This window comes from Ipomoea nil, unplaced genomic scaffold (assembly GCF_001879475.1).
Source record: "Ipomoea nil cultivar Tokyo-kokei standard unplaced genomic scaffold, Asagao_1.1 scaffold1286, whole genome shotgun sequence".
Classification (NCBI taxonomy): Eukaryota; Viridiplantae; Streptophyta; class Magnoliopsida; order Solanales; family Convolvulaceae; genus Ipomoea; species Ipomoea nil.
Window position 1 is genome coordinate 1,235,814 of NW_017617714.1, and position 20,367 is coordinate 1,256,180.

Below are 20,367 nucleotides of genomic sequence, written 5' to 3' on the forward strand. Positions count from 1 at the left end.
ATTCTGATAAAAACCCGGGTTCATCCCATCCGGGCCCGGTGCCTTATCAGGAAACATCGCAAAGAGAGCATCTTTCACTTCGTCTACTTCAAAAGGCCGCATTAGCAATTCATTTTGTGTTTGGGTGACTCGTGGGGCAACATTATCAAATAAAAGGTCACCATTCATAGCATTACTAGATGCAAAGATTTGCTTAAAATAATCCAGAACCACACTCGTTATACCATCCCCTTCCACCCACTTTCCACAATTATTCATAAGTCTAAGCAAAGTATTCTTTCTTTTTCGATTTGAGACATACCCGTGATAGAATTTCGTGTTCGCATCAGCATCCTTGAGCCAGTGCTGCTTGGCCCTCTGCTTCCAGTATACATCCTCCTGAACTCCCACACAGTATAATGCCTCCTCAAGGCGGTTGTACTCAGCTAGGGAAGCCGGATCAGTGCATCCCCTGAGGCGTTCCTGTTCCTTTCGGAGCAGCTCAATTTTTTCCCCAAACCTGTGGTAATGGTCTCCTCCCCATCGAGACAGCCGGTTCCCACAATGTTCAATACAATTCTGTGTGCCTCCACTCCTTCCCTCCTCCCATGATTCAGCCACTACTGTCCTGCACCCCTCATCATAGAGTCAAGCCATCTCAAACCGAAACCTCTTCTTTCCACCTACCCTGGCCCCATAATGTCGGATCGCCATATATATAGCCGAGTGATCTGACTTCCTTGTTAATAGATTGAAAACCGTGGCCCCATTAACAATGTTCCGCCACTAATTAGTAGCGAGTACCTTATTCAATTTTTCTTCAATCCATCCAGGGGTGCCTTTACCCGTTTGCCACGTAAACTGAATCACTCATCGGTAACTGAGACAAACCACACTGCTCAATAGTCTCCCCAAATCCGCATAGGAGACTATTCGGATGCAGATTACCCCCTTCTTCTCGTATTGGTACAAAAGATCATTAAAGTCACCAATCACAACCCAGGGTAATTTAGACTGTGTTGCCAACAATTTCAATAAATCCCATGACTCCATCTGCCTCGTACGCTCCGGGTAACCATAATAACAAGTCATCCTCCAATTCGGAAAGCCACTTATACTCACCTCCACATCAATATGAGTCCTTGAATAACCCAGTAATCTTGCTGTATTATTCCTCCTCCATAGTAACGCTAAACCACCACTTAGTCCAACACAATCAACATAGAATGACCCTTCATAACCAAGCTTGACATGAACACGTTCAGCGTGTATTCGCCCTACCTTGGTTTCCATAAGAAATACAAAATCAGGCTTCTTCCGGGACACCAGGTCCACAACTTCACGAACTGTCCGTGGATTGCCCAAGCCACGTCAGTTCCAACTTAGGGTACTCATTGTTGTGGGCCTGTAGCAAGTTTTTTTGAATGATCAATCATGTTAATATCCACCCCTGTGGCCACCTCCTCCATACTGCCGATTCGCCCATCCTGGCGATGTCGTTTCGTTAGTGCCGTGATACCATCATCCCCATCCGAGCCATGCAGTGCATCACCGCCTACCATGCATGTTGCTATTGTCGGACGTATCTCCGCCTCCACACGCTGCACCGGCGGCTCGTCCGACGATAGCAACCAAGGGTCCCCGATTGGCCGTGGGCCTCTCACCTGTCCGGCTCGCATCCACACACCAAAAGGATATTGGTCGGGTGATAACACCGAGTCCCTAGCTTTCAGACAAAATTTGTCCGAATGCCCTAACAGACCACAGAAAAAACAAAAGGTGTGCAAACGTTCATACTTGAAATTCACCCACCCCCACGATTTGTCCCGGCGAATAAGCTTCACCCGTCTCTTAAGTGGTTTATCAACGGGGATAGAAACCCTTATACGATAGAAAGTCTTGAGAGGCCCTCTCAACTGTCGCTCATCACACCTGAGGAACTTCCCCATAAAATTCCCTGTCTGCTCTAACACTGGTACCGTATTGTAGCCAATAGGTAAATCATAAACCTGGACCCATAGATCAACCGTGTCGAGGACTACATCCCCTGGTAACTGGCCATCGTTCAGCTCTCTACAAATCAACGTACTATTCTTGAAGGACCACGACCCCTCGTCCAGCACTCTCCGAATGTCCGTTTTGTGATGAAACACGAACTGGAAGAGATTAGGTTGTAGCTCCGTGATGTGCACACCCTTAACCGGCTTCCAGGCCGAAGCCATAACCTGTAGCATATACTCAAACTTGATGAATCGCTGCGTCAAAAAACAACCAACGAGGGTCCAGGATTTCGCAACTGCCGCCGCTGCCGTGTCGTCCATCGGCGCCGCCTCGACGCCGACGTCCTCATCCTCCAGAACCATGTCCGCCCACCTTGTTGTTAGGCCGGCCACAGCACTACTGCTCGACGAAGCCATCACTGTTACGCTGCACCCCTTCTCGCCGGACAACGATGTTGTAAACCGAGAACCCTAGAAGTTGCCGATCGGAAAGTAGTAGAAACCCTAGCGAGAGGGAGGTGATGGAGAAAACCCTAGCGAGAGGAAAAAAAGTTCGTGTGTGTGTGTGTGTGTGTGTGTGTATATATATATATATATATATATATATATATATATATATATATATATATATATATATATATATATATATATATATATATATATATATATATATATATATATATATATATATATATATATATATATATATATGATTAAGACATCAATTGTTGTTTTATGTGAATTGTGCATTTTGTAAACTATCATCGATATTTTGAAATATTATTATTTTTTTCCTATAAGATTGATTAGATAATGAAATTTTTGCATTTAAATTTTTAAAATAGAAAGAAATTTTGTCTCATATAGAATAGATCGATTTGTAAAAAATGCAAATTTTAATTAAAGCAATACAAATTTAGAATACAAAAAAATTAAAATTTGAATTAATTGAGTAGTCAACTTTCAAGAGAGATTTTGCATTGATATGGAATAGCGTACATGGTGGTTTATATACACAGAGAGTTACACATTATTAGGAATAGAGCCTAAAGAATAGCAATAACCAGCAACAGATACTAACTTCCTAATACACCCCCCTCAAGCAGACGGGGGACATGGGACCACGCCAAGCTTGAACCGAAGAGCATCAAACCGAGCAGTAGCAAGAGACTTGGTGAAGATATCTGCCAGCTGGTCATGAGTGGACACAAAATTAACCTTGAGTGCACCTGTAGAGACCTTGTCACGAACAAAGTGATAGTCAACTTCTACGTGCTTTGTCCTGGCGTGAAATACCGGGTTCGAGCAAAGGTAGGTTGCCCCGAGGTTGTCACACCATAGGACTGGAGTAGTAGCACAATGTAGGCCAAGATCTAAGAGAAGAGATTGTACCCAAACGACCTCAGCGGCTACATCAGCTAAGGCTTTATACTCAGCTTCAGTCGAAGAGCGGGCAACAGTCCGTTGCTTTCTTGAGGTCCATGAGACTAGATTGGGGCCTAGGAATACTGCATAGCCTGCAGTAGACTTTCGGTCAAGAGAACAACCAGCCCAATCTGAGTCAGAGAAGGCATGTACAACGGGTGACGACGAGATTGTAAGGCGGAGACCAAGTTGTAGTGTGCCGTTGACATAGCGCATGACGCGCTTGAGGGCTGCCCAATGATCCTGCGTTGGACTATGCATGAACTGGCATAGGCGATTGACAGCAAAGGATAGGTCTGGGCGAGTCATAAGCAGATACATGAGGGACCCAACCATTTGACGATAAATTGTTGGATCATCTAGTGGCGGGGAGTCTTCGGTAGTGTTTGCCGTTGTATTTGTCATTGGCGTAGCAAGTGGTTTGCATGAGTCGGACCAGCTTTGCGGAGGAGTTCCATCATGTAACGTCGTTGTGACAAAACAACAGAGTCGGTGGTGTAGACTGCTTCGACACCAAGAAAGAAATGTGGTTTTCCAAGATCCCGGATCTTAAATGTTGAAGAAAGTTTAGCAAAAATGGACTCCACCTGTGCGTCATTACTCCCGAGTATAAGTATGTCATCGACATACACGAGAATGTAAATGCGATCCTGTCCATTAGTATAAATAAACAGGGAAATATCCGTTTTGGACGGACGAAACCCTATTTTTACCAAAAAATTCTGCAGCCGTGTAAACCAAGCACGAGGGGCTTGTTTGAGGCCATACAGCGACCGTTGAAGCTTGCAGACATGATTCAGATAGGCGGGGTTAATATAACCCGGAGGTTGTCGCATTTAGATGTCTTCCGAAATGTGTCCATTTAGGAACGCATTATGGACATCCAGCTGCCTCATGCACCACTTGTTAGAGACTGCAAAAGACAACAAAAGGCGAATCGTGGCAGGCTTGACCACGGGACTATATGTCTCCACAAAGTCGACGCCTGGGATCTGGTTAAACCCTTTGGCCACCAGTCGAGCTTTGTACCGATCGATGGAGCCATCTGATTTGCGCTTAATACGGTACACCCACTTACTACCTATTACATTCATTGTGTTTACAAAAGGAACAAGTGACCAAGTATTGTTCATTAGGAGAGCGTTAAATTCAGCATCTATAGCACTCCTCCAGTTCTGACACTTCACGGCCTGGGAATGGCATGATGGTTCATCATCGTCCACTGAAGCTATCAAAGCACGTGGTGGACGACGCTGTTGAGGTGGCCGGCGTTGTTGGTGCGAAGTTGTGCGGAGGCGCATCCCATGTACGCGCGTTGGAGAACGCTTCCTTCGTGTCCTCACCGTCGCAGTCGAAGAAGTGGACGGTTGATAGGACGAGGACGCATCACCGTGCGTGGACGACAATTGCGATACATGCATGGGAAGATCGCCACTCCTTGGCAGACTTGGTGGTTGCGAGAGCTCCACCGAACTGGAGGCAGGGAGGTGTTGAATTTGTGCACTTGCCCATGGAAGTGTGGTGGTGTTAGCAGGAATATTCACGGATGAATCTCGCACATCTTTAAAAGGGAAGACATCTTCATTAAACTTGACGTGTCGGGCAATATACATCCTCCCAGTAGACCTGTCCAAGCACCTGTAACCACTGAAACAGTCGGGGTAACCCAAGAACACACAGGAGACAGATCTGTAATCCATCTTATGACTGTTATAAGGACGGAGATACGGAAAGCACTCACAACTAAAAACCCTTAACATGTTATAATTCGGGAATTTGTGAAAGAGACGGGAATAAGGACTCTCATTTTGAAGACTGTGGTTGGCATTCGATTGATTAGATGAATGGCCGCCTCAAAAGCAAATGGCCAATATTTTTTTGGAGTGTGACTATGTGCTAGCAAAGTCAATCCCGTTTCCACCACATGACGGTGCCTTCGTTCAACGAGGCCATTTTGTTCATGGGTGTGTGGGCAAGATTGTCTATGCAGGATACCCGCGGTGGTGAATACAGAGTGTAGCTTTTGATATTCACCACCGAGATCTGACTGAATGCTTTTTATAGAAGTTGAGAAATATTTTTCTACAAACGTACGAAACTGAGTAAAAATAGAATAAACATCGGTTTTGGTTCTCATTGGATAATACCAAATATACCTTGAATAATCGTCAACAAACAGGACGGAATATTTAAAGCTGTCAACGGACGTGACTGAGGAAGGTCCCCAAATGTCAGTATAAATTAATTCAAGGACATTTTGGTTAGAGTGTTTTATTTGTTCCAACGGAAAGCGCGCAGACTTCCCCATTTGACACGAATTACAGACATTATTGATTGATCGTGACGAACCACTAACTGGACACCTAGACAAAACCTGACTGAGTACCCTGGAGTGTGGATGCCCGAGGCGTTTATGCCAAACCTTCGGGGATGCTTTATTAGATAGAAATGCGACTAGGGCTGGGGTACTGAGCGAGTACATCCCTCCTACGCTCGGACCTTTAAGAAGTGTTTGATTGGTGACCCGGTCCTTCACAGAAAAATAAGATGGGTGAAATTCAACATATACATTATTGTCTTTTGTAAACTTGTGCACAGACAATAAGTTAGCTTGCAATTTAGGAAGATGTAGAATTTTATTTAGAGACAGTGACTGAAACGGGGTAGGAATGGATACGGAACCTGTGTGTAGGATTGACAAACCTGAACCATCCCCGACCCTCAGACTTTCATTTCCTGTGTATGGCTCGGCTTCTTGTAGGACCGCTGCATTCGGCGTGGCATGGGCATTGGCCCCTGTGTCCGGGAGCCAGACATTTGAAAAAGGTGTGCTGTCGAAGTCGTCTTGCGAGTGATGATATGCCACATTCGCATGCGGAGCAGGCATCCGATGCGCAGCATTGGCATATTGCACCGGCGGACGTTGGCCTGAATTGTCTGCATAACGTCGATAGCACGTTAACGTAGTGTGACCGGGAATGTCACATATCTGACACCGGATAACACCACGTCCCCGTTGGCCACGACCACGCTGTCCTCTGTGATTCCGGCCTCGTACCTGTGCACCGGTGGGAGGACGAAACTGCTGTGGTTGTTGAGCCAGTAAGGTAGTCGGCGTAGAGAGCACCGAGGGGACTGTTTCATCCGGAAACAGATAGTGATGTGTAGAGAGAAGGTCGGCGACTTCTGGTATCGTTAACGGAGCAGACTTCGTTGTTAGCGATGCCATAAGAGCTCGGTATTCTGGACGCAGGCCTCTGAAGACATGCAAATTTTGTTCATCTAAACCGATCGGTCGACCGGCCTGTGTGAGCTGCTCAACGAGGACTTGAGCGCGGCCAAGGTAATCGGATGGAGTCGAGTCACCCTGGCGCAAATTATGAAGTTGTGACAGGAGGCTTAGAGACCTGGCACGCGAAGAAGATCCCAGTGCTGTTTCTATCGCAGTCTAAACCGCACGGGAGGTAGAATGTCCTATCGCAAGATAGAGCACATCTTCAGCAAGTGAAGAAATCAGCATGCTCAAAATGGATTGGTCCTGCTGAATCCATTGAGCACGCGTAATGCTGGCTGCCGGTGGCGCATCCGAAGGAGACGCTGCACAGATTTCCGGCGGGCGGAGGATGGAGCCATCGACGAACCTAAACAAGTTCTGGCCACGGAGGAAGGGGACTAGATGCGCTCTCCAAAACAGATAGTTTGTGGCGGTCAGCTTTAAGGACACAAAGTGGTGAGCTTGATGAAGCATATTGGGAAGGGATGTAGTGGTAGCGGATGATGGAGGGATCTCGGCTAAAGCCTGTTCAGTGGAGGCCGCCGGAGAGTTTGTGGTAGGAGGGGTGGTAGTGGGTTGATTATCGGCCATAGGATCAGAAGGGCAAGTCTGATACCAAATTGAGTAATCAACTTTCAAGAGAGATTTTGCATTGATATGGAATAGCGTACATGGTGGTTTATATACACAGAGAGTTACACATTATTAGGAATAGAGTCTAAAGAATAGCACTAACCAGCAACATATACTAACTTCCTAATAGAATTGTACTACAACAAATAAAATTTGAGTTAAGTAAATATAAGACAATGTATTATTAAAATAATTATATTATGGCATTCATATTCCTTTAGGATGAAAATTATAATAACTTTCATTTTCTTTAATATATAGTTGAAAGAAATAAATCAAATTAAGTAAACATTAGTATATTTTAATTCTTACCATAAAGAAGAAATGAGTTAAAAAAAAGACAGAAGGGTCAAATAGACTCATGTACTAACATTCATTGTTCATCTACCACAATGAATTAAAATATGGTCCATTTAGGTCATTGTACTCTCAATTATTTTTCGTCTATCACTTTTAGCAAGTTTCTAACAAGTAACCACCTAATTTGCTTACATGAAAAAATAAAATAAAAACAAAATGCTGACATGTTATTTTTTTCATCTAACTTGCTATTTATTGTCACTTTTTTCGGTAAAAAAATTCAATTTTTTTTTTTATGTATTTTCAAATTATGTTGATTTCTTATACGAATTTTTCAAAAAAAAAAAAATATTGAATCTATTTTTTCTATCGGCTGTGAAATAAGTATGTTACCGCTTCTGTGGTTTTTGAACCCATTTATTGAAATTGGTTTTTATTTTGGTTTTGATGAAGCAAACAACCTTGAGTGACATTCAAGCTATTCTTCGTGAATACACACCCGATTCTACTAATGGTGTTAACGCCCAACTGTATAATCTATACACAAAATCTTCAAAGCTACAATTTAGTGCATCTCAATTGAATACTTTGCCTTGAATTTCAATTCGTATTTAATTTCGATCTAGATTAAGAGTTAAGAACTTCTCTTAGTTGTTCATCTCTCTTGAATATTTCTCTTAACATTGTTCTTTTACTCTTGATTCACAACTATATGAACTGAGAATATAGTGAGCGTATATATTCAGTTAGAGAATTTAACTTATTTGATTATTTTCTTGGGTTTTTTGAGTCAGTTACTGCCGTCCCTGCATTTGAGTCAGTTACTGCACCTTATAGCGTACATTTTCTCTTTGTGAGTAATTCTTGAAGCTGTCTGCACGACTGCACTTAAACACCTAAAAGCTCTACTGAATGTACTTTAATTGTAATATAATAACCAAGCCAATTACAAATATGGTAAAAATATATAGCACTAACAATTTCCCCTTTAGCTGTTATTTGACAAAATTACAAATACTAAGAAATATATACAAAATAAATCTAAATGCAGTTGCAAAATCAAGCTTACTGTATAAGCAGATATATAGTTACAATGTAAAACTTGAAAATCCAAGTTAAGAAATTATTACTGAATGAAATCTCTAGATTTTAAATTATCCAACTGGTACTCCACGAATCAATAGATGATCACAAACAGCCAAATTATCTATATTCAATTGTCAGTTTGGATACACTTAGGGTGTGTTTGGTTGGTGGGTTTTGCCCATAGGAATGAGTATGAAAGTGATTGTTGTTGTTTGGTTGATAGTTTATTAGAACACTACTATGGGTTTCGAATACCCCATAGATTGAAAAACCCATACCCAAATACAATAAGAGTTTCATTCCCTTATTCATTCTCAAGCACAACTATTAGTAACCATTCCCATTCTACCCTATTACCAAACATGTTCAATATTTTCACCAAAACCCATTACCATTACCAAGTATTTGATACCCATTCCGATTCCGATTCCTATGTGCGAACCAAACACACCTTTAGTTTTAATTGGTAATTAACATACCAAAAAATACGCGCTCCGTTAATAATAACAGCAAGCCATTTCTTACTTAAAAGAAACGGCATCGTTTTAACCGCAGTACACGTGCAACGTGGTCCACGATATAACGAATGTATTTAGAGCATCCACATCAATTGGGGAGAATGAGGTGATAATGTAAGAGTGATTAGGAAAGAAAATGTGAGAGGGGAGAGAAAAAAAAATAAAAAAAAAATAAAAAACTGATTTAAAAAAAAAAATTAAATAAATATAAAGCCTTATCAGGCGCGCTGTCAGCGCGCCTGACGCGCTACACGGGCGCGTGTAGTGCACGCGCCCGTGTGGCACTTGGCTTTGCGCAAATGCGCACATCATTGGTTTCTTTTTTTTTTTTTTTTTTTGACATTATTTTGTCGGACAAATATTTCTTAAAATAATTTTACCCCACATTTACTATTAACCCCATCTAACATAATTATTCTGACATTAATATCATATTATCCACTCTAGTGTGGATGCTCTTAGGGGAGGGGAAGAAAATGAAAGTCCACTTTAGTAAGAGTCCGCGCCAAAATCCCAACCGCCCCAAGTCGGCAACAGTATATAAACACCGTTGCCGCCTAATTCATTTCAAGCGCTTAATCTCAACTGTATCATCGGACAGCTCTTCAGAAATCTCTACCAGACTCGCATTTCTACGGTATACGTGCCCGATCTCTCATCTCCGATCTTCGAGAAAACTGAAGTTTCATAGAGTTCTGCTCATCATTTGTTTCGATTTAAGGATTTCCGACCTCTAGTGTTTAAATTTAGTTCAGAAAAGCTCAGGCTTGACCAACGTGAAGTCGTATATCTAGGGTTTCGATGAAGTGTTAGCTTTGATTTCGAAATGAGTAAGCTCGTAGGACTATCCGGCCTGAGTAGCCTGGATCGAGTTAAATCGCTAACTGCTTCCCGTTCCGGAGTTGCGCATAGTTTGTCAATTCCTGCGCGCGTCTCTTCCGACTCAGTTTCTGCGGGAAGCTTCGTGAATTTGAAGCTAACAGCCGGTAATTTGTTGAGTTTTCTGGTATTTTTCTTTGAATTTCTAAGGAAAAGTGTCTTTTGTTGTTGTTGTTGACAAATTACTGTTATTATTTGTGTACCAGAGAAGTTGGTGAAGGAACAAGCTTCTGCCAGAACTGATCTTCAATTAGCTGTAAAGAACCTCTCTATCTTGAATTGCCTATGATACTGGCTTTTACAATCTTGTTTATATTAGGCTTTTGGAGTAGTCAATTTCTTATGGTTATTATCATCATTGGAATTGAATTTTCTGATCGTGAATGAATACAGTACTCTAAGCTGAAGAAATTGACAGAAGACATCGGTGTTCTGGAAGAAAAATTACAAAATGCCTATAATGAAAATGCCAAATTAAAAGTGAAGCAAAAAGAAGATGAGAAACTTTGGAATGGACTGGATTCTAAATTCTCTTCAACAAAGACCTTGTGTGATCAACTCACTGAGACTTTGCAACACTTGGCTGGTCAAGTTCAAGAAGGTAAGTAACTTGATGCTATAAACTCTCTTTGAAATGGTACCACTTCGAGAATTGATACTAAATTCACAACTTGCTCTGTAGCGGAGAAAAATAAAGCATTTTTTGAAGATAAACTATCTGCATCATCAGTTGCTGTTGATAATTTGCATGACCAAATGAAGGCCCTGTCACTGAGGGTGGAATCTTTAGAAGAGACTATCAGAAATTGTAAGATTTCCATTTCTTGGCTAGCCTTCTGTCCCTAACCAGGCAACTTGCTTTTACATATATCTATTCTTTAAATATGTAGTATGTTTAGTTTGATGACATCTTTCTAAATTTTTATTAAGGTGGGAAGGAGCTGAAGGAACTTGGCGTTGAGAAGGAGAAAATGGAGGAATATTTCAGGGATGAACACAATAAAGCCACCGGTATAATTGCCGAAAAAGGTATAATGTCTATGCAGTAAGCTATTCATAGGAAATTTGGAACTCACTTTTTAAATTGCAGCTTAGCTGTTGGGAGTTTTAGTGCCTTAAAGAATATTATGCATAAAGGAGAATAGGAGTTGGAGTTGCTTTGTAGACTAGGAAATAGAGAGATAAGTCATGTTGGTATCTTTTCTGCTTTGTGAAAAAAACCACCTTGTAGCTTCAAATTTAGATAATTATTGATGAGTAATGTGCATTGAATAACAATGAAAGTTGCTCTGACATTGATGTGTCCTCAGTCTGAGAAAAAGAGAACCATGCTCTATAACAGATTTCAGTCCATGGAGAGCTGATGTTTTTCTTGTTTTCTTTTATATTTTCTATAAAGATGAATATTATGGCACTCTTAGTTTCATCTATACGTGCAGTGCAAGTTAAATAAATTGGGTTAATCGGTGGAAGTAGTATTCATGATTCAATACATTTAAATTGTACTACTTTTTATGAGGCTGAGCTCATTTAAATTAAGTTGTGACACTCTGAGATCTTCTTTCTTCTCTTTACTATCTCAACCTTCATTTCTGGCTTGATTCAGATTTTTGATACAGTTTATTTATATATCCTTGATGATAACACACGCCAAATATACTCAAGACTAGGTTTCAATTTATTTGTTTCTTATCAACCTAGTAAATGTTCTGGACTAGGCTTCAGGCTTTTCTGTTTTTTTATAGAACCTGGCTTCTGACCACAAAAGCAAATACATTTTACCTCCAATATTTTCTCTATGTTGTTAAGGCTATCTACCTCTATCTCTGTATCAATTCTAGCATTAGCTGTTTGCTGACAGAACCAGGTAACATGTTTTCTACTTATCATAATTTTGTTGACAATAGTGCCTTCCTATGACCTACATATTTACACTCAGGCGTAATAAATGATCTCATCTGAATGTTTCCATGTATGGTTGCTCCAAACAGTAAGTAGATAGCCTCCCTGTGAATACTAGTTATTTGTTGTCACTTGGGCATGAAATCTGGCACAACAGCTTTATCCTTTATTGCTAGGAGTTGACTTCAGAAAAGCTTCTTGTGTGTGAACCCATTGAATTGATTTATTTATTTATTTTGGGGAGGGGGAGGGGGAGGGGGTGGTGAGGCTGGTAGGCTGCAAGATGTTTCTGGAGGTGTGTACACAACCTCTGGTCAATTCTTTCTACACATGCACAATCCCTACAAGCTAACAAGCAATTGTTTGTTTATAGGAATTGCATGGGGCTACCTATTTTCAGAATAGGAGTTTTATTGGGCAGTTCAATCAGAAACTGCACAATGCGTGGTTATCTAAAGTTAAATATCTTTGTTTCTGACAATACATAACCATCTAATCTTAATAGAGTATTTTTCTTTGTTTCATAAGGATGCAATGATAAAGTGTTGCAATTGTTCTCCAGAAGTTAATACCTCACATTATTGTTAGGTTGTTCACATCGGCTCATGTCACCAATGCCTAGTGCCAAATTGATATTACTATTTCAGTTCGTTTGATGCTTGAAAAGTACTTTTTGAGCTTCAAATGATAAACTTTATTTATGTTCTTTCCTTGATTAGATGCTATAATCCAGAAACTTGAAGCAACAGCAAAATCTGATGGATTGGAAATGGAGACTTTGAAGTCTAAATTGGAAGAGTTGAATCTTGAATCAAGACTGAAAGGAGATGAGTTGAGAAATTTGAGCAACATCTCACAGAATTTAGAGAAAGAGAAGTGTGAACTTATATCTAGCAACAAAGATGTTGCTGACAGATTAGAAATGGCACTTCAGGAAGTAAAGAACCTTCGTGATTTTGTCAATTTTCTGGCTATGAAACTCACTGAATTGGATAATCAAAGTCGAACCTTTTCAGAGAAGGTCATTCATCTTAATGCTTTATTTGACAATTGGTTTAAGATGATCCATGAAGAGAAAGAACTTGCTGCTCAACATGCTGGAAACAAATTTGACCTGCTCCACAATCAGTATACATGTATTGTTTCAGAGAGAAATTCTCTACAATTGTCTAATCAGGACTTAAACAATAAGGTCATTTCACTTCAGAAAGATCAAGAATGTGCAATGGTGCAGCATGCAGAAGAATGTCATTTAGCAGAAGAAAAAATTAGGAATTTAGAATCTGAAATAGAAAACCTTTGCTCTAAGAAAATGGAATTGGATGTGCTGGTTACTAAGTTGCGGGGGGATATTGAAACTTTATCAGAAAATTCAAAACTATCTGATAAGAACATGGTAGAACTCTTCCACAATTTTGGATTCTTATGTGATGCTATTTGGCTTCATTTGATATAATGAATTTAACCATGCAGCAAGAGGTGCTATCAAAGCTTGCTCAAGTAGAAATTGAGAACAAGGATTTCACAGACAAGCAACAGTTGGATCTAATGAAAAAAGATGACGAAATTAATCATTTGCAGAAGGAAATTCAGAAATATGAAGAATGTCAGGGATCACTGGACAACCAAATCAATCAGATCACAAATGCACTAGAGGAGAAAGATCGACATCTTTTGGAACTTGAGAACAGGGAGAAAGAGTTGGGAGATCAAAAGGCTGAGGTGTTCCAACACATTCATCTTATTATTATCTATTAAAAGTATAACCAGTTGAATGTATTTAACACCTTGTAATTGATCACAGATTCAAGAATCTTTGATTGACACCGAAAGCAGACTTACAGAAGCTAAGAAGCAGTATGAACTGATGTTAGAAAGTAAGCAACTAGAGCTTTCAAGGCATTTAAAGGATATATCTCAAAAAAATGATCAGGTCAACTTCTATAAGTAATTAATTCATTTATATGTTGTATAAACTTTACATTTTTGCAACTGACCCTGTCAGGCTTTTTGATCAGGCCATTAATGAAATACGGAAGAAGTATGAGAAGGAGAAGGTGGAGAGTATCAACCTTGAGAAGGAAAAGGTTTGCTGATTGTTCTTTATTAGTTTTTTAATAATTATTCTATGTAAGTGTGTTTTTCACAGGTTTAATGTTCAGGCTGACAAACTTGTTGGAGAGATGAAAAAGAAATGTGAGCAGCAGCTTGTGGAATGCAAAGAAGAATCTAGGCAGTACTTGCTGCGTGTACGAGAAGAACATGCTGTTCTTGTATGTAGTAAAACAAAATGTGAAAGATTTGTTTATTTTCCATATAAAAAACTTTCTTCTTGTAGTAAACAAGATTGGATTGTCTCAGAATTGGATCTCAACCTAACTATGTTTTTAATTAGACTTTTTATTTGGAACTTTCATTGTAGTCTAAGATTATTTTATGGTAGTTCCCATGTTCCTCACACTAGTAATTCCCAACCTAGTTTAGGATACCAGTGGAAGCTTCTTCTCTACCAATGAGATCTCAACCAGAACTGGCCATAGTGATTGGGGATTAGATGACATCATTTAGTATAGTTATTCTGTTTTTATTGGCTAGTAGTTAAGCAGAGTGAGTTGCAAATGATTTTTGCTTGTTATTTCTCAGTTTATGCCTGAATAACTTTGCAGGTTAGTCGCATTCAACAAGAACATGACAAGACGGAAATGAATCTTTTATCCTGTCACAAAGATGAGATAAGACGCATTCAACTTCAGGCCGAAAATGAATTGAGAGAAGTGCTTGCCTTATGACTATTTCTGTGTCCATGCTTAATATTTGATATTTCACATCTTGTTCTATTGGTGGTATGTGATTTGTGTCGCTTTTACAGAAAATAATATCACTTAGGAATGAACATGATGGTCAGTTAAGCGCTTTGAAGTGTAAGCATGAGGATGAGTGTCGAAGACTGCAGGAGGAATTGGATATTCAGAAATCTAAAGTATCTCCTCTGAATTACTTGCTGTTAATATTTGTTGTACTTTCATTACTATGTTCATTTTATATTTCAATTCCAGGAGGAGAAGCAAAGAGCTTTATTGCAGATGCAGTGGAAAGTAATGAGTGAGAATTTGGGAGAAGACCAAGAAGTAACTTCAAGGAAGGTTTGACTTTATAGTTTATACATCAGATATATTCCTACTATATTACAGTATTGCAGTGTGAATTTAAGCTCTCTGCTGTGTTCAATTTTTTTACAACTGCAACTCATAAGAAAATACTTAATCCTGTTTCCTCTAACTGGTTAACTACTTAGCGTACTCCATACTATAAAATGATAAACTACTTATTAAGTCAGCGGTTATAATTCCCTGCTGTATATTCTGTCCACAAAAAATGGTCATAAGGGAAAACTCAGGGATTTAGGAAATAGTATTTAATGTTCTGCTTGGAATTTAATTTATTCGATTAGTTTCAGGCTTATCCTTCGTAAATGTAGTTTTCTTTTAAGTCTAACTTAGTAACTTTATTTACAACTTAAAATGGAATTAGTATTCTAGTACTCCATATAGTATATTATAATTTTGTGGTACATCTAAAAATAGTAAGTAGGCCAAGCACCTTGTAGTTTAGTGGTACAAGTGTTAGACTCTTTATAAGAAGTCTTGTGTTCAATTTCCCTTGTACCTAAAAAAAGGTTGTAAGCAGGAAAGTTTTGACAAACAAATGCGGTATAGAAAAGAATGATGATATCGGCATATAATCCCTGTTATATTATTTGACAAATTAGTGAAAGCTTAAAATTTTTAATGATACACATCTAAATGAAAAGGATGCCATACTTTCTCTTGCATGATGCTAATTCTTCATATTTGAAATAGCTTATCACACCAATGGAAAGATCAGAACTAGGATGTGAGCCTGTGAGACTCTCATCACAAGGGGTATGGAGAAGAATGATGTATGCAGCCTTACCCCTATTTTTAGAGGGGTTCCAAATATTTGATCCCATGACCTAATGGTCAATAGGTGAATACTTGGTCACACATCGTGGCCAAATATAACTTTTGCTAGCACACCAATAGAATGAACAAAATGAAATAATTTTTTGGAGCTGCTATGTGATTTCTTCTACCATAAAGAAGGAAGCGAAGTAAGTTTCATTATTTATTAGTACAAGTGATAATATAACGAGTATTTAGATTTATGTTTGTCTTATCTTTGAGAGATGGGAAAACATCTTCCTATGTGGGATTTTAAATGTGGAGAGTATGGCCACTTGTGTAAATAAAATCATGCCATCATATCTGGATTGAAAACTGTATCGTTTGCAGAACTATTCTGTTTCATCAGCAAAGAAAAAACATTCTGAAAATGGAAAATGGGACCATCATGCAGTAGACCAAGAAGTACAGGAGAAGGTATGCATCAAAAGAAAAGATGATTCTTTTTCCTTTTTGTTCAATGTCTGCAATACTATGGCCATCATAGCTTATATTTCTTTGGTTTTCTCTAGGATTCCACTTGTTTGAGAGCAAATGGAACACCAGTGTCAAACTTGCTTAGGAAAGTGGACAAGGTTAATACAGGAAGTGTTATGAGTCTTCCTAAGCATAGTAGGAAGGTAAGGACCACAGTGAATTAGCAATTAATGCATTCATGGTGTGCCTGTGGAAGATAATTTAAAGCTTAGGATGCATATGCCTTTATTTCTGTCCAATGGATTGAACTTTAAATCTGCGAAAGCAAAAGAAAACAAAAAGCATGTTCATATTACATTTTATTCTAAATTCTAAATATAGGTGGCCTGTCTTAGACTCTTGACTTTTTCATTGATGGGTATATCTTCTTAGATAATGTCAAGTATTATTTCAGCACTTTATTTTCATCTCTACCAGTGAAAAAGGATTACCAACCCCACTCCCCTTCTCCAACTAGCCCTTTTTCTAGTTTTGACTTCTTAAAAGTTTATATTCCAGGTTACTCATCATGAATATGAAGTTGAGACAAAAAATGATGGAACAGTTACCAAAAGGAGGAGAACAAAGAGCACAGTCATGTTTGGGGCACATGTATTCATTCTTTAACAATTCATGCTATTTTCTCCATTATGTATGACTTTATATTCGTAGTTAGTACCATGAGAAATACACAGTAATCTAATGCTACATAACTTTTGGTTAAAATCAGGAGATGAGGAAGCCAAAGAAGAAAGAGACTCCAAAAGCCAATACTCCAAGACATGCTTTAAAGGTATTGATCTTTCCTAGCAAGGTTCCAATATCCTGTGGTTTTCCTTCAGTTAACAAAGAGACTCCAATCTGTTCCTTTGTTAACTGATTCTAACATCTACTATATCAATGTAGGGAACTAAGGATACAGTTCCTCGTACAAAACCTGCCAATATAGGTGACTTGTTCTCTGAAGGATCTTTGAATCCATACGCAGATGATCCATATGCATTTGATTAGAGGTACTTGCATCTCATTATACTCAATAAATAACGAAATTATTAATCTGCACTATATAGTCTCTAGTCTCCAACTCTTTGAATCAGTGTTGCAAGTTTGATGGGGTGTTTGGTATAGCTTATGTAATTAGATTTTTGGTTTATAGATAAAATAATCTCTTTTCTACATATTTGCATAAATTGTGGAGTATGATCGTAAACACCTTTTATCTTATTTAAACAAAAAATCTTTAAGTAACTTGAAATAGACTCTGGATTATTCATAATTCATAATCATAAGCTTTACCAATGCGTAATAAATCTCTCTCTTCTGCTCAAACACTCAACTTTCCATGTGGTTGTATAAAATAAACTTAAGTTCACTTTGCAGTATTGTATAAATGCAGTTGTTATCCGGCATACAACATCCTAGCCAACCTCTCTGTTTTTACCAACTTTGCACTATCAACGGAGCAAAAAATTTTCTTACGTGGTTAACTTTCATCAACCAAAGAGAACATTTGTGTGCTATGACAATGGGTTTATGGGGTGCAAAATGTTTTGAAAATTTCTCACTCATACATTTGCAATGCTTAATACCATCTTGTTTTTCTTTTTATTTTTTTGTTTTTTCAATTATGTTGTTCTCGTATTTCAGTAATTCAACTTATGCCAGATTTAAATAAGTAATATGCCAACTAGGAGCATTCTCAGCCAATTATCTTTAATATTTCTCAGGTGCAGAAAATGTGGACTTCTTGTTCAACGTTCTGGCCTGCTCATTCTATCTGAGAAAATATCTGCGTGTATTCTTTTGTATTGTGACGAGCAGCCATTTGTGCACATTTTGAAACTGATGCTTGAAAATGTACAAAAAGAACCAATCAGAAAAACGCAGGAGGGAGGTTGTTGTACATATACAGAATCAGACAATTACAGTCTATAGTTTGTACAAAAACTCTTGCTATGGAAGAAAGGCAGACATACTGATCAGTCATAGTTGCCAAGCATGTCAGATTGTGGAGTGCACGAGAAATGAGACCTTGATCTTGGGTGCTTGTCATTTAACTGCTCACATACCTTGACATCTAAGTCCTTTAACTCTCTCAAGGCTGTTGTGAAAGTAGATAAAATAAAATACATGCATGGCCTATCACAATTCCACATAGCATCTTTAATTGCTTTACCTTGAAACCCAGAAACTTTCATATTTCCATGTAGATGTTATACACAAAATTTATGCTAAGATCTAGGCAGGGTATCTTCAAAAGTTGGTAGTGTTTGTGAACGAAAATTTACACATTTCACATAAAACGATTTTATAAAAGACTTATTCAATTATATTTCATGGTGTGGACATGGAAATCTAGCCTAACAAAGTTGGGTTATGGCAAGCAACAAGTAAAACAAGTAAAGATTAATATAAATAACAAGAATATAAAAACCATAGGAGAATAGGAAATTGGATTAGGTTAAGATAAGGTGATCAAACTGGGATCAAGTGAGAGTCAATTGACTTGACAATAGATACCATTTAATCAAGAGGAAGTCTTTCTCAAGCTTATTCTGCAATCCACACTCTTAGAACACACAATGACATTCTCATGAGTCATGACTCATAAAAATCTAAGAGATATTTAATAAAAGACCTTGGTCTTGACATTCCATATATACTTCCCTTTTCTCAAAGGTGAAGTGTGATTGATCAACCCCATGAGCTTGATTAGGTAATTCTCTCTTAGTCGATACTCTATCATGTTGATTAACATCATCAAAGCCAAACCTCATCACTCATAATCAACCAATTCAAAGTCACATCTCAATGAACTTAATCTACATTCCTATCTCTCTCCTAAGAGGACTACTCACACATTATCATAACAAAAGTAGGATTTGATCCACGATCAAATTAAAGGAGGAATCCATAATAATCACAAAGCAATAGATCGAAGTAACAAAGTAATAAGCAAAATTGCAATGAAATTAAATTGGAATGGACTTACGTATTTGGAGATGAAATTGCAAATCAAAATCTTGAATCATTGCTCCAAAAGTAGAAATGAAACTTGAATCTAACTAATGCGCGCTTGTATTGGAACTTAGAATTGAAAGGAGCGATAAAGTAAATTTTCTATCTAGGGTTCTAAGAATGGAGAATAAAAACTAATGTCTAATCCCCTCCCCCCCCCCCCCCCCCCCCCCCGCCATTTTAAATGAAAAAAATAACTTTCTCAAATTATACTCTCGCATTTATCGTATGGCCTCTCACGCATTGATAGATCTCCTAATAGCTTTGACACCGTCTTTGAAGCTCCTTCCATACTCTGTGCAGCAGTTCTGGTTTTTAACCCATTTTCACCTTGTAAACGTTCGAATTAGACTTTGTGGTTTTTATAAAAGTTGTAGATATTTCAATTATCTTTCCATTGTCGTTTGTATCATTTGGTTTATTAGACATTCCTACGTTGAGATATGATTAAAATAAAGAGACATAATAGAGAAAAACATAGCACAATTCATTTGTCGCGATGTGAGCATTCGTGTGAGGCTTCGCCTTTACTCCAAAATTCACTTTTCTTCAATTCCCTTGCTCCTTTGGTCCTCAAGTCATGCCATAATACTTCTAACTCATTTTTTTCACTTTCTTGACTTCTCATTACTCTCAGAACAAATCTTCGTGCTAATATAACTTCAAACACATCCAATTGAACTCCAAATTGTCCTTAGTCTTTTTGCCTCCAAACTAGATATGTGCCCACATAAGCTCCTACATAACTAATTGGTCACTTTAAATACAATTAAGGCAATTCTTATCCAAGATTGATCAATTTATGCATCACAAAAGTAGTACAATTTGATATGTATCATTGAGTTTACCCACAAATAAATAATAAAAGAAAAAGAATTGCACAATTATTTTTGTAACTTTAATAGAAGGACTAA

The 20,367-nt window shown here is 38.5% G+C and overlaps 2 protein-coding genes and 1 long non-coding RNA gene across 4 annotated transcripts; 1 reads left to right on the forward strand and 2 right to left on the reverse strand.

The window, feature by feature from the left end:
* Positions 1-3,077: 3,077 nt before the first annotated feature.
* On the reverse strand, positions 3,078-3,809 carry LOC109184729 (uncharacterized mitochondrial protein AtMg00810-like). Its single transcript, XM_019334765.1, has one exon. It carries the CDS (start codon positions 3,807-3,809, stop codon positions 3,078-3,080), a length of 732 nt encoding a protein of 243 aa, XP_019190310.1.
* A 5,951-nt stretch (positions 3,810-9,760) lies between these two features.
* On the forward strand, positions 9,761-18,417 carry LOC109184703 (synaptonemal complex protein 1-like). Of its 2 annotated transcripts, none has more exons than XM_019334738.1 (19): positions 9,761-10,201; positions 10,301-10,350; positions 10,488-10,695; positions 10,777-10,902; positions 11,025-11,123; positions 12,716-13,392; positions 13,470-13,718; positions 13,801-13,929; positions 14,015-14,083; positions 14,159-14,269; positions 14,663-14,770; positions 14,866-14,976; positions 15,053-15,139; positions 16,310-16,396; positions 16,492-16,599; positions 16,955-17,047; positions 17,160-17,228; positions 17,342-17,448; positions 18,163-18,417. In XM_019334738.1, exons 1-18 carry the CDS (start codon positions 10,042-10,044, stop codon positions 17,444-17,446), a joined length of 2,646 nt encoding a protein of 881 aa, XP_019190283.1. In that variant the 5' UTR covers positions 9,761-10,041; the 3' UTR covers positions 17,447-17,448; positions 18,163-18,417. The 2 variants fall into 2 exon arrangements, with proteins under 2 accessions (XP_019190283.1, XP_019190284.1); XM_019334739.1 differs by having other exon boundaries at positions 9,762-10,201; positions 17,166-17,228.
* Positions 18,312-19,521, reverse strand: LOC109184704. The gene is made up of 2 exons (XR_002054858.1): positions 19,428-19,521; positions 18,312-18,536 (listed from the first exon to the last, which is right to left on the reverse strand). It is a non-coding gene; the product is annotated as an uncharacterized LOC109184704 (long non-coding RNA).
* Between the last annotated feature and the right edge of the window lie 846 nt (positions 19,522-20,367).